This window comes from Somniosus microcephalus, chromosome 4, assembly GCF_052327205.1.
Source record: "Somniosus microcephalus isolate GS21.2 chromosome 4, FLI_Smic_1.0, whole genome shotgun sequence".
NCBI classification, from domain to species: Eukaryota; Metazoa; Chordata; class Chondrichthyes; order Squaliformes; family Somniosidae; genus Somniosus; species Somniosus microcephalus.
Window position 1 is genome coordinate 200,041,565 of NC_140990.1, and position 13,546 is coordinate 200,055,110.

Sequence of the window (13,546 nt, forward strand, 5' to 3'; positions counted from 1 at the left end):
CCATGTTTTTGATAGCGGTAGACGCACATTCTAAATGGCCAGAAGTGATTAAGATGTCGACCACTACCTCTGAAAAGACGATCGCAGTTCTAAGAACCATATTTGCAAGGAATGGGTTGCCGGAACAAATATGTTCAGACAACGGACCACAGTTCGTGTCAGAAGAATTCCAGAAATTCATGAAAAAGAATGGTGTGAAACACTATACATCTGCTCCATATCATCCGGCTACCAATGGGTTGGCCGAGAGATTTGTACAAACGTTCAAAAAGGCGATAAAGACCATGAGCGAAGACCATATTCCACTACAACACAAGGTGGACAATTTCCTGATGGCATATTGAAACGCCACGCATGCAGTGACAAATCAAAGCCCTGCCATAATGTTCTATAACAGGAGGTTGCGGTCCCGGTTGGATTTGTTAAAACCCAATGTGCGTAGGGAAGTCGAAAACAAGCAATTCCAGCACGTAAATAACAAGGCCACTCGGAGTTTCGAAATAGGACACCAGTGTTGGCCAGGGACTATAGGAATGATAAATGGCAATCCGGAACAATTCGTGCCCGACAAGGACCCTTGATGTACACGGTAGACGTTGGAGAGAACGTAATACGACGTCATGCTGACCAACTTGTGGAATCGAGAACAAGGGTCGACCCCATGTCTACGGCAGAGACACCAGTTGAAGAGGTTATTGAGCCTGTAGCATCTACCTCAGACTCGAACGTACATGATGATGTTCAATCCATAGGAGATCAAATGGATGAGTCACCCCAGCAACGAGAACCAGAGACCCCTGAAAGGCGTTATCCGGCCCGGATCAGGAGGCCTCCTCAGAGACTGAATCTTTGAACAGTTTTGTGTGAAAGTTGTATATATGTTATCCATGTAATGTTTAAATTGGGGTGTACACTGTTAAGCTAAAAGGGGAGGAATTGTAGTGTATGTAACCTGTACCACCTTAAGAGGATACCTTAAGGTGATGGACTACTTTTTGATGGCTCCTGTACATTGTAGTACCAGTGGTGACCACACCGGTATATAAACCCTGTGGAGCAAAGTGTATTCCAGTTCAGCCCTGACCCTCAGTTACTAAAGACCTGTTTAAGTATTTCTGTGGTCTGTGTCCAGTTATTCAGCATAACTACATTTGAAAGCACAGACTCAACAGAGAGAGAGAGAGACAGATAGATCAGAAGGACAGAGAGAGAGAGAGAGAGAGAGAGATAGACCAGAAGGACAGAGTGAGAGAGAGAGAGACAGATAGATCAGAAGGACAGAGAGAGAGAGAGAGAGAGAGAGAGATAGACCAGAAGGACAGAGTGAGAGAGAGAGAGAGAGAGAGAGATTGACCAGAAGGACAGAGTGAGAGAGAGAGAGAGACCAGAAGGACAGAGTGAGAGAGAGAGAGAGATAGACCAGAAGGACAGTGTGAGAGAGAGAGAGAGAGATAGACCAGAAGGACAGAAGGACAGAAGGACCAGTCCCAGACCAACACTGCTGTCCAAACACCAATCCGAATGAACCAAATCATTAAACAATGCAAAGAAACCTACCTGGAACATTGGAACAATGTAACCAAAAGCCAAAGCAGATTAAAATGTTACCGGGCCCTAAAAAGGGAATATAAACTGGCAGACTATCTCTCGACCATCAGAGACACAAAACAGAGACAGACCCTCACCAGGTACAGACTAAGCGACCACCAACTGGCAATTGAAAAAGGAAGATACAAGAAATCCTGGCAGCCTAGAGAGAATAGAATATGTGATCAATGTCTGGCCGGCGAGGTTGAGACAGAGATGCATTTCCTCCTAAAATGCGAAAAATTCAACACAACAAGAAACATATTATTTGACAAGCTCAGCCAAACAACCCCAGGTTTCAAAGAATTGGATGACCTGTCAAAATTAAGATTAGTCCTGGGAGAAGGAGACAGGCCATACCTTGGTGCCAAATATGTAACAACATGTCACAACCTGAGGACTGTTTAAAATTAGTACTGAATGTACCCAACGATGTTCAACGACTTTAAATTAATATTGTTTAAACTAATATTGTATGTACCCAACGAAGGTCAAAATTGTTTGACACCTACAGAATGTTGGAAAACTGTACTTTTTGTTATGTAAGCTTTGGCAATATGGTTCCCTGTAAACTTTCATGCCAATAAAGCATTTGAATTGAATTGAATTGAATTGAATTGAGAGAGAGAGAGAGATAGACCAGAAGGACAGTGTGAGAGAGAGAGAGAGAGATAGACCAGAAGGACAGAGTGAGAGAGAGAGAGAGAGATAGACCAGAAGGACAGAGTGAGAGAGAGAGAGAGAGAGATAGACCAGAAGGACAGAGAGAGAGAGAGAGAGAGAGATAGACCAGAAGGACAGAGAGAGAGAGAGAGAGGGAGAGAGATAGACCAGAAGGACAGAGTGAGAGAGAGAGAGAGAGAGATAGACCAGAAGGACAGAGTGAGAGAGAGAGAGAGAGAGAGAGAGAGATAGACCAGAAGGATAGAGTGAGAGAGAGAGAGAGAGAGAGAGAGAGAGAGAGATAGACCAGAAGGACAGAGAGAGAGAGATAGACCAGAAGGACAGAGAGAGAGAGAGAGAGAGAGATAGAACAGAAGGACAGAGTGAGAGAGAGAGAGAGAGAGAGAGAGAGATAGACCAGAAGGATAGAGTGAGAGAGAGAGAGAGAGGTAGACCAGAAGGACAGAGTGAGAGAGAGAGAGAGAGAGAGAGAGATAGACCAGAAGGACAGAGTGAGAGAGAGAGAGATAGACCAGAAGGATAGAGTGAGAGAGAGAGAGAGAGAGATAGACCAGAAGGATAGAGTGAGAGAGAGAGAGTGAGAGAGAGATAGACCAGAAGGACAGAGTGAGAGAGAGAGAGAGAGAGAGATAGACCAGAAGGACAGAGTGAGAGAGAGAGAGAGAGATAGACCAGAAGAACAGAGTGAGAGAGAGAGAGAGAGATAGACCAGAAGAACAGAGTGAGAGAGAGAGAGAGAGATAGACCAGAAGGACCACTGGGAACATGAGTAATCTCATTTTTTACTCAGAGCAGCCAGCAGCTTGGATCAAAGCAATAAACATACACTATCCCAGGGTCAAGCAGGAAAAAACCACGAATGGGTCCAAACTGAAAATAAAGAAATCAGGGGACCATGGTAGCGAAACCACGACGGTCAACATGTACAGAAACGGTACAATAATGGTGCAAGGCAACCTCAAAGACTTTGAAACGGCCTTCCAGAAACTGAGAGAAATAATTGAGAAAGGAAAGACCAGCCCCAGGGTAACTATCAGGGAAAAAGCCATTCCCCCCACTCCCCCCACCACTTACAACAACTCACCTGGAGTAATTCAACCTGGCCAGGAAGTGAATGAGCCCTCCAGCTCCGACAACCTCATGGTACATTTGACCAGCCCCAGCGGAAATATCAGAGAGGAAGCCACACACTCTCCCCCTACCACCTCCAGCTCACCAAGAGAAAAGCAGCCTAGCCAGGAAGTGAATGAGCCCTCCAGCTCCGACCAGACACACACCCTGAGACCCCACAGCCCGGTACAACTAAAGGAGAAATTTAACCAGCTGGAGATACAGCTGGTTAAACTTACAAAGGAGGTCCTTAAAATGAAAACCGACCAAGAAAAGATAATTTCAGCAATAAAACAGGAACAAGAACAAGAGAGGGAGAGACACAGGAGGGATCTGAACTTACTTCAGAAGCAGGTGAAAGAGCTGCAGAAAGACAAAGAGAGACACAGGGGAGAAAGAGCGGCATTAGCCCAGCAGCCAGAGGCTAGAGATAAGACAGTACAGAGCCCGACTGGGCAGCTACACTCTCACAATGAACAACAGCAGCAGACCCACAATACAGGGGGAGCCACACAGACCGACCAGCACACTGGAACCACAGCCGAGCCGCTCACAAGAGGAACGCTCACACCAGACACGACCACCCCGGTCCAACACACAACCGGGGAGTCCAGATGAAAGCCACAAACCAGTAAACACCAACAAGGCTGACATCGTAATCCTCATAGACTCAAATGGGAAATACCTATGGGAGAAAAGGCTCTTCCCTAGACGTAAAGTAGAAAAGCTCTGGTGCCCAACAACAGACAGAGCCCTAGAATGGCTGACCAAAACCCAATTAGGCTCCCCCCAACACACAATAATACACACCGGCACAAATGACCTAAGGGCCCAGCAGGAAAGGGTAGCAACATCGCTCGGATCAGTGATCAAGAAGGCAAGCGACACCTTCCCAAACACTAGAATCACGGTTTCCACACTATTGCCGAGAAGAAACTTCAACAACAAAATAATCCACGAGATAAATGCAAGCATAGCAAGAGACTGTGAATTAAAACATAACATGCACCTGGCCCAACACCCCACCCTCGATGAGGAATGTCTTTACGACCAAGTCCATATCCACAGGAACCGAATGTCGGTCTTTGCGAAGGACCTGAAGGACATCGCTTTTAACCGGGTCCACACCCAGATCCCAAAAAGACCCCCTCCCGATCACCAAAGACCAACGGGATACAGACCAGGACTACTACAGAGACCATCACCACACCAACCGGGACCAGAGAGGATCCCCACGCACAACAACAATGTCGGACCTGCACCACTCGTGTACTACAGGGGAACAGGACCATCCCCAGCCAGGCAGAGGGAGAGGTGCTCAGAGCATACGCAATACCACAGGCAGAGACAATCCACAGGCAGCACGGTGGCATAGTGGTTAGCACTGTTGCTTCACAGCGCCAGGGACCTGGGTTCGAATCCGGCCTCGGGTGACTGTCTGTGTGGAGTTTGCACATTCTCCCCGTGTTTGCGTGGGTTTCCTCCGGGTGCTCCGGTTTCCTCCCACAGTCCAAAGATGTGCGGGTTAGGTTGATTGGCTATGATAAATTGACCCTTAGTGTTAGGGGGATTAAATACGTGGGGTTATGGGGATAGGGTGGGATATGTGTTGGTGTAGGGGTTATGGGGATCAGGTGGGATCTGTGTCGGTGCAGGCTCGATGGGCCGAAATGGCCTCTATCTGCACTGTGGGGTTTCTGTGATTCTGTGATTCTGTGAATCCACTAAGAGACATAATGCAGGTGATCAGCAGCATCCACTCCCGCCTTATGGACCAGAAAAAAATAAGGACTAGTTGTTAGAAAAAGTTGTAACCAATTATCCTCAGCATTTATAGACAATTGAAATGTTCTTTTTTCCCCATTTAGACACAACAAACACATATTACTATTTATTATATTCTAACCCATCACAGTAAAAGATCAATTTTAGCATGAAATCCTTATATATCTCAACCTGGAATATCCAAGGTCTACGCTCTTCTATGCTTGGCATGAAGAGTGTGACCCCAGAGTTCCTAGATGAGATTAAAGATCTAGATATTATCTTTTTACAAGAAACCTGGTGTAGAGGAGAAGGGCACACTGGCTGTCCCATTGGGTACACAGAGCTGGTGGTCCCCTCCAATAAATTGCCAGGAGTAACCCAGGGCAGAGAATCTGGAAGCATACTGATTTGGATTAAAGCAGAGCTTCGGAGTTGCATTGAATTTGTGGAAAAGGGCGAAAAGCACTTATGGCTAAAAATTAAGAGGGGCATCATCTCTAGCATGAAAGATGTTTTCTTTTGCACACTCTATATCCCCCCGACAGAATCCCCGTACTTCAAAAAGGACACCTTCTCCAACATAGAGAGGGAGATTATCCAATTCCAGGCCAAGGGAAATGTGTTGATATGTGGGGACCTCAACTCAAGAACGGGTGAAGAACCAGACTTCACCAATAATCATGGGAATAATTATATATTTGGGAATAACCACTTTGATCTCCCTTCCCATCCACACAGGCATAACTGCGGCAAACAGACAAATGCTAACGGAAAACAGCTCCTGCAGCTCTGTCGAAGGCTGGGTCTGTACATTGTCAATGGTAGGTTATTGGGAGACTTCCTAGCAAGATCCACCTATTGCTCACCTCTTGTCTTCAGCACCATAGACTATATGATTACAGATCTAGACCCATCCTCTTTCAGAACATTCACAGTCAAACCACAAACAACACTGTCAGACCACAGTCAAATTACTGCATATCTTGAAAGGACAGAAACAACCAACACAGAAACACAACCCAGTAAACTGTACAACATTAAAAAATCTTACAGATGGGCCAAAAACAGCACGGAAAAATACCAGAAAGCAATTAGCAACCAAACAACTCAAGCTCTCTTGGACACCTTTCTGCAAAATACATACACACACAATAAAGAAGGCGTAAACCGGGCAGTGAATAACCTAAATAATATTTTTGATAATTTGGCATCAATGTCAAACTTGAAAGTTCGCAAGAACAAACCCAAAACAAAAAACTACGAAAAATGGTTTGACTCCGATTGCCAGAACATGAGGAAAAAACTCAGAAAAATATCAAACCTAAAACACAGACAACCAGAAAATGAGGAATTACGCCTTACTTATTGTCAGGCACTAACACAATACAAAAACACACTCAGAACCAAGAAAGAGCAATATATTAAGAATACACTCATCTCCATTGAGGAATCCATTGATTCCAATTGTTTCTGGGACAACTGGAATACATTACACAAAAAACAACACGACGAATTGGCCATTCAAAACGGAGACACATGGGAAAACCATTTTGAAAAATTATACCAGAAAAACACACTAAGCCCAGAGCAATACCAAATATGCGAAAAACTGGCAAAGTTAGAATTTGCCATAAAAGACAACCAAAACCCGATAGACCCTATAATATCTGAAAAAGAGCTAATTGAAAAACTCAAGGATCTGCGACCAGGAAAAGCTTGCGGTGCAGACAGCATCCTAAGCGAGATGATTAAACACACGGACGATAGAATGAAATTGGCTATACTGAAACTCTTCAACTTGGTTCTGAGTGTCGGTTAATTCCCTGATATCTGGAACAAAGGACTCATAATGCCCATATACAAAAGTGGGGATAAAGTTGACCCAAATAACTATCGAGGCATCTGTGTAAACAGTAACCTGGGGAAGGTTTTCTGTAGTATCATAAACAAAAGACTTATAAACTTCCTTGAGGTGCACAATGTCTTGAGTAAAAGCCAAATTGGATTCCTGCCAAACTATAGAACATCAGATCATATCTTCACCCTACAGACCCTAATTGACAAACACGTTCATCAAAACAAAAGCAAAATCTACGCATGCTTTATAGATTTCCAGAAGGCTTTCGATTCCATCTGGCACGACGGTCTATTCCTGAAACTTATCGAAAGCGGGGTAGGGGGAAAAACATATGATGTAATTAAATCAATGTATACAAACAACAAATGTGCAGTTAAAATTGGAGACAAACAAACAAAATACTTCCCACAGGGGCGGGGGGTGACGCAGGGCTCGCCAATCTCACTGACACTCTTTAATATTTACATAAATGAACTGGCAAAACTACATGAACAATCTACAGCACCCGGCCTCACCCTATATGAATCCAAGGTTAAATTCCTCCTCTATGCAGATGACCTGGTTCTGCTGTCACCAACTAAGGAGGGTCTACAGCAGAACCTGGATCTGCTGGAGTTGTTCTGTCAGACCTGGGCCCTGACAATAAACCCCCAAAAAACCAAAGTCCTTGTGTTCCAGCAAAGATCCAGACATCAGGGACCCAAAATAAATCTCACACTAGGAACAACTAAAATCGAACAAACCACTAACTACACATACTTGGGCATAAAAATCAGCTCTACAGGAAATTTCAAACTGGCTGTGAATGAACTGAAAGAGAAAGCTAGAAGGGCTTTCTATGCCATTAAAAGATCAACCCAAATAGAAATCCCAATTAGCATTTGGCTCAAAATTTTCAAATCAGTAATTGAACCAATTGTACTCTATGGCAGTGAGGTGTGGGGACCGCTAACACAACAAGAATTTGCAAAATGGGACAAACACCCAATTGAGATCCTACATGCAGAATTCTGTAAAAGTATCCTCCGGACTCAAAGGAAAACCATAAACAATGCATGCAGAGCAGAACTAGGCCAATATCCACTAATAATTACTATCCAAAAAAGAGCCACCAAATTTTGGAAACACCTAAAAATGAGCAACCCCCACTGCTATCATTACGAGGCCTTGAAATGCCAAGAGAGGACCATAAAGAAGAACACCCTCAGTCAACTAGTCCTGGGACTCAGTGAAGCAACCACTAACACTACTAACAATAACCAGCCCCAGGACAGTGACATCGTAGCACAGAGAATTCGACCCAACACAATTGTCACTAAGCAAAAGGAAAAATACCTGTCATATTGGGCAGAAACAACAAAAACACAAAGCAAACTCAATTGCTACTTGGCCCTAAACAGACAATACAACATGGCTGATTACCTGACCATGGTAAAGGATAGCAAACTGAGAAAAACCTTGACAAGGTACAGACTTAGCGAACATAGCCTGGCGATCGAAAAAGGTAGACACAGGCAGACCAGGCTGCCAAGAGAGGACAGGATATGCTCTCACTGCAGTCAGGGAGTGGTGGAGACAGAGATGCACTTCCTCACAGCTTGTGGAAAATATCAGGGCATCAGGGAGAATTTCTACCAAAAATTCTCACAAATATGCCCTGAATTCAGAAATTTGCATGACGACCAAAAACTCCCATACCTACTAGGGGAACAGAGAAACTGTGTAACACTAGCAGCACACTATGTTACAGCTTGCCATAAACAGAGGGACAACCAGTAAACCTAAGAAAAGAGTATATACAAATTATACGAATGTATATTTATACACTCAGGGATATATCTGTTTATACACTGTACGAATAGATCTGCGTTTATGTGTTCAACCATAAATGTATTTCGATGCTTTGGCAACATAAGATGTACCTTATCATGCCAATAAAGCGAATTGAATTGAATTGAATTGAGGGAGAGATAGACCAGAAGGACAGAGTGAGAGAGAGAGAGAGAGATAGACCAGAAGGACAGAGTGAGAGAGAGAGAGAGATAGACCAGAAGGGCAGAGTGAGAGAGAGAGAGATAGACCAGAAGGACAGAGTGAGAGCGAGAGAGAGAGATAGACCAGAAGGACAGAGAGAGAGAGAGAGAGAGAGAGAGAGAGAGAGAGAGACCAGAAGGACAGAATGAGAGAGAGAGAGAGAGAGAGAGAGAGACCAGAAGGACAGAATGAGAGAGAGAGAGAGAGATAGACCAGAAGGACAGAGTGAGAGAGATAGAGAGAGATAGACTAGAAGGACAGAGAGAGAGAGAGAGAGAGACCAGAAGGACAGAATGAGAGAGAGAGAGAGAGAGAGATAGACCAGAAGGACAGGGTGAGAGAGAGAGAGAGAGAGAGATAGACCAGAAGGACAGGGTGAGAGAGAGAGAGAGAGATAGACCAGAAGGACAGTGAGAGAGAGAGAGAGAGAGATAGACCAGAAGGACAGTGAGAGAGAGAGAGAGAGAGATAGACCAGAAGGACAGAGAGAGAGAGAGAGAGAGAGATAGACCAGAAGGACAGAGTGAGAGAGAGAGAGAGAGATAGACCAGAAGGACAGGGTGAGAGAGAGAGAGAGAGAGAGAGAGATAGACCAGAAGGACAGAGTGAGAGAGAGACAAAGACCAGGGAGACAAGATTCATCATGAGTAATGCCATGGGAGATCTACTGATACTATTAAAAAAGACTAACACTTGGTGGTACAGTCCCTGTTGCTTGTTCTCTGGGCCTCCCACAACCAGCCACAGCCTTTTCTAATGCTTGCTCGCCCCTGCCCTCGCCAACTTCCATTAGATACTTTTCCCTCAGCTGTCAGCCTTGGCTCACTGGTAGCACTCTCATCTCTATGTCAGAAGACATATGTTCAAGCCCCACTCCAGAGCAAGAATCTGGGCTGACACTTTCAATTAAATGAGGCCCTGTCTGTCCTCTCAGGTGGACATAAAAGATCCCATGGTACTATTTGAAGAAGAGCGGGGAAGTTTTCTCAGTGTTCTGGTAAACATTTATCCCTCAACCAGCAGCACTAAAACAGATTATCTTGTCATTTATCTTATTGCTGCTTGTGAGCCCTTGCTGTGTGCAAATTGGCTGCGGTATTCCCCACATTACAACAGTGACTACACTTCAAAGTACTTCATTGTCTGTGAAGCACTTTGGGACATCCTGATGACATGAAAGGCACTTTATAAATGCTTTTTTTTCCTCAATGAATTGAATTCAAAATCCTCAACCTCGTTTGCAAATCACTCCTCAGCCTCATTTCACCTTACCTCTACAAGCTCCACTAATCCCATATCCGAAGGGGGAGAAGTTCAGTGGGGCGCTAACTTTTGATATCTTGAAAAATTAGCACCTGGCGTTAATGATTGTGAGCTTCCAGTAAATTGGCTGTTAGCACTCCAGGAAGGAAGTGGAGTGCTAGATCAAGCACTACTACTTCCCTTGGCGTGCTAAAGCCGACAAGAGGGCGGTAGTGGAGCAGCGCTACCCACTGTCGAGGGCAGCGCTGCTGAGAACAGAGGCTCCTTCCCTCCCTTAAAGGGAAGGGCCATCACTGCAGGCTCTGCATTGAAACGGGGTCCCTCATTGCCGACGGCAGCCACGATCTGGCACGATCAGCCCCAAGCCCTCTAGCAGAGTGCAGGGCTGATCGATCGCAGCCGAAGAAAATGCTGGAAAATGGACATAAGGCATTGAGAATTTTTTTTCTTTTCACGCACCCATCATCACCTTTAAATACCACTCCCTAAGCGGCCGGCCTCCTTGACAACACCTCCTGCAGCTGTCGGTGTTGTCGCCCAGCGATGCTGCAGGGGGTGGTACTGAATTTTGGGTCCAGGGCACTATCGGGGCGATGCGCAGCACGATGGCGTCAGGATCTCCGGGCACAGGAGATTGTGGTGCTAGGGGTTACTGCCGCCGCAAACCTCAACGGGAATTTCGCGGGCGTCGGTACTTTTGCCGCGCCCAGTCGTATAGTCGGTAGCGCCCCATTATCGCCCCTGGAGGCGCTAACGGGAGGCGCAAAGGAGGCATATTTCTAGCCCTAATTCTTTGGTCTCAGACTCTGGCCTTCAGAGCACCCCTCATTCTCCACTGCACCATCGATGGCAGAGGTTTCAGCCATCTCAGTTCTACTCTGTGGAACTCCATCCCTAGACCATTCTGCCTTGCTTCTTCTCTCAGACCCTTTAAAAATTTACTCAAAATCTATGTCTTCAACTACTCTTTAAGTCATAGCCCCTAGCTCTTCTACTTGTGCCCCAGCATCTATTGTTCCTGTGTGAAGCACCATGGGTATTTTCCACATTAAAGATGCTATATAAATGCAAATTGTTGTCTTTGACGATAATTATGATGAGATGCAGCCATTGTGGCCATTCCCCACTACAATGTCCACAGCCTGTCCCGCAATGTACAAAAACCAGTAAGTAAAACCTGTGTTAACTTCATAACACCTCTTGGCACATTCCCTACCTCTTGTTTGCTGGACCTACTGCCATCAGTCTTGGCCTTCCCTACCGTATAATCCCCTAGCTTCTCACTCTCTGACAGAACTCATGCCTTGTGTTGGTCTAGGCCTCTACCAGAATTTGCCCAACCTCAACCCTGGCTTATGAGCAAAGCCATGGAGATGCATTAGTGATTTCAAAAGTTTTTTGATGGATGGCAATAAAATATTTTACAGGAGAATAAAGAAAATTTATAAGTATATTAACACCATGAATAATGCAGTAAGAATTGAATTAAGTACAATTCAAATACCTTTGGTACTGGTAACCAGTGGCCCTTCGATGGGTACTGTTACCTCTTCAATAGATACCATTTGAACACGCAGCCTTTGTAATGATGTCATCACTTTTTCCTGTATGTCTGACAGAGAATAGAAATCCCTTACATTGAAGGCCAAACTGGGTTGAAAAGCCATCTCTTTTAGCTGTGCTGGGTCTGCATTGTTGGCTCCAACAGTAAAGGTTATTATAGCAGCTCGCTTCAATGCATCTGCAGGTGGTTTGATATCATCTCCAGATCTTCCACCAGTGATGAGCACTAAAAACTGGGGAACACCTTCCTCTCTCCTGCTGCCTGCAGATCTGGTGAAGTGGGATCTGAGGACAAAGTCCAGCGCTTTGCCAGTGTTAAGTGTCGTGCCGCCTTTAAATCTGAGCATTCTCAGAAGAGACAGAAGTTCATCCTTTCTTGAGTAGGTGTTTAGATAAAACTCCGTTTCTGCAGTATTGCTGTACAGTACCAGCCCAACTCGCACTCTGTCACTTCCAATATCGAGGGTCTCAATTATTCTAGTGACAAAGTCACGGACAAGTGGTAGATTTGAATTCCCAATATAATCTGATTCATCGATCAGAAACACAATGTCTCTCCTGTTCTCGGCTTCAGATGTAACTAGAATAAAATACACATACAAATACGCATTAGGTTATATGAAACCAGTAGAAATTGTATTAAACCACTGGTGGCTTGTGCCAATGATAAGCATATATGCCGACCATCCACAATTCATTATTTTCTGACACAACTCCCTCTACACCTCCATCCTGTTCCTCCTGTGTTGGTGCCTAATGCATGATACGCCTCACTCCTCCTCTTTACACTATTAGGAACATAGGAACAGGAATAGGCCATTCAGCCCCTTAAGCCCATTCCGCCATTCCATGACATCATGGTTGATCTGTACCTCAAATTCAAATCTGCCTTTGATCCTTCTCCCTTGACACCCTTAGTGAATAATAAACTGTTGATCTGAGTCTTGAAAAGTTTAATTGATGCAGCATCCACAGGCATTTGCAGGAGAGAATTCCAGATTTCCACTGCACTTTGGGTGAAAAATGATTCCTGAGTTGGCCCTCTGAAATGGCCTAGGTCTAAGCTTAAGATTGTGTCCCCCATGTTCTGGATTCCCCATCTGAGGAAATAGCTTCTTTATATCTCTTATGTGGAACCTTATCCAGCAAATTCAAAAACAACAAAAAACAAGGAGTGATGTCACAGGACAGCAGGTAGGTGATTGGTGGGTGAGTATTAACATTTTTTCTCTCTAAGCTAGGACAGTGGTTTAAACTAAGAGCTGGGAAACTATAACACACTTTATTAAATGAATATCTTAACTACATAAACTAATTAATATAACTATAAATAATCATTGAATAAAGACGTTAACTAATTAAATACATAAAACAGGGTTAAACTAAGATATGGCAGGGCAGGTTATGGGCTCAATTTTCAGTGTGCCGTGGAGTCGGGTTTGGAGGCGTGCGGGGGGTTAAATTCCCGAAATCGGGGGTCCCGACCCCATCCCGCCTCCAACCCGCCTCCATGCCAGTTTCAAAGGAGGCGGGTACCCGCCCCGCACTGGGACCCGCCTACCCGAGGCGGGAAGTAATTAGTGCCAATTAACTGCCTGTTAACAGGTCGTGAACAGGCAGTTTTTAGCCTAATCCCTATTTTTAAGCTTGCACTGTGGGATTCCCGATGGCTCCAAACCA

At 44.8% G+C, this 13,546-nt stretch overlaps 1 protein-coding gene across 1 annotated transcript in view; it reads right to left on the minus strand.

The window, feature by feature from the left end:
- The window catches only part of LOC147120128 (collagen alpha-3(VI) chain-like), a 94,579-nt gene that overhangs the window by 56,393 nt on the left and 24,640 nt on the right, over positions 1-13,546 (minus strand). Inside the window, exon 3 of the mRNA XM_085984207.1 lies at positions 11,808-12,446. Within this exon, the coding sequence (XP_085840333.1) occupies positions 11,808-12,446 (639 nt within the window). The remainder of the gene's footprint in view (positions 1-11,807; positions 12,447-13,546) is intronic.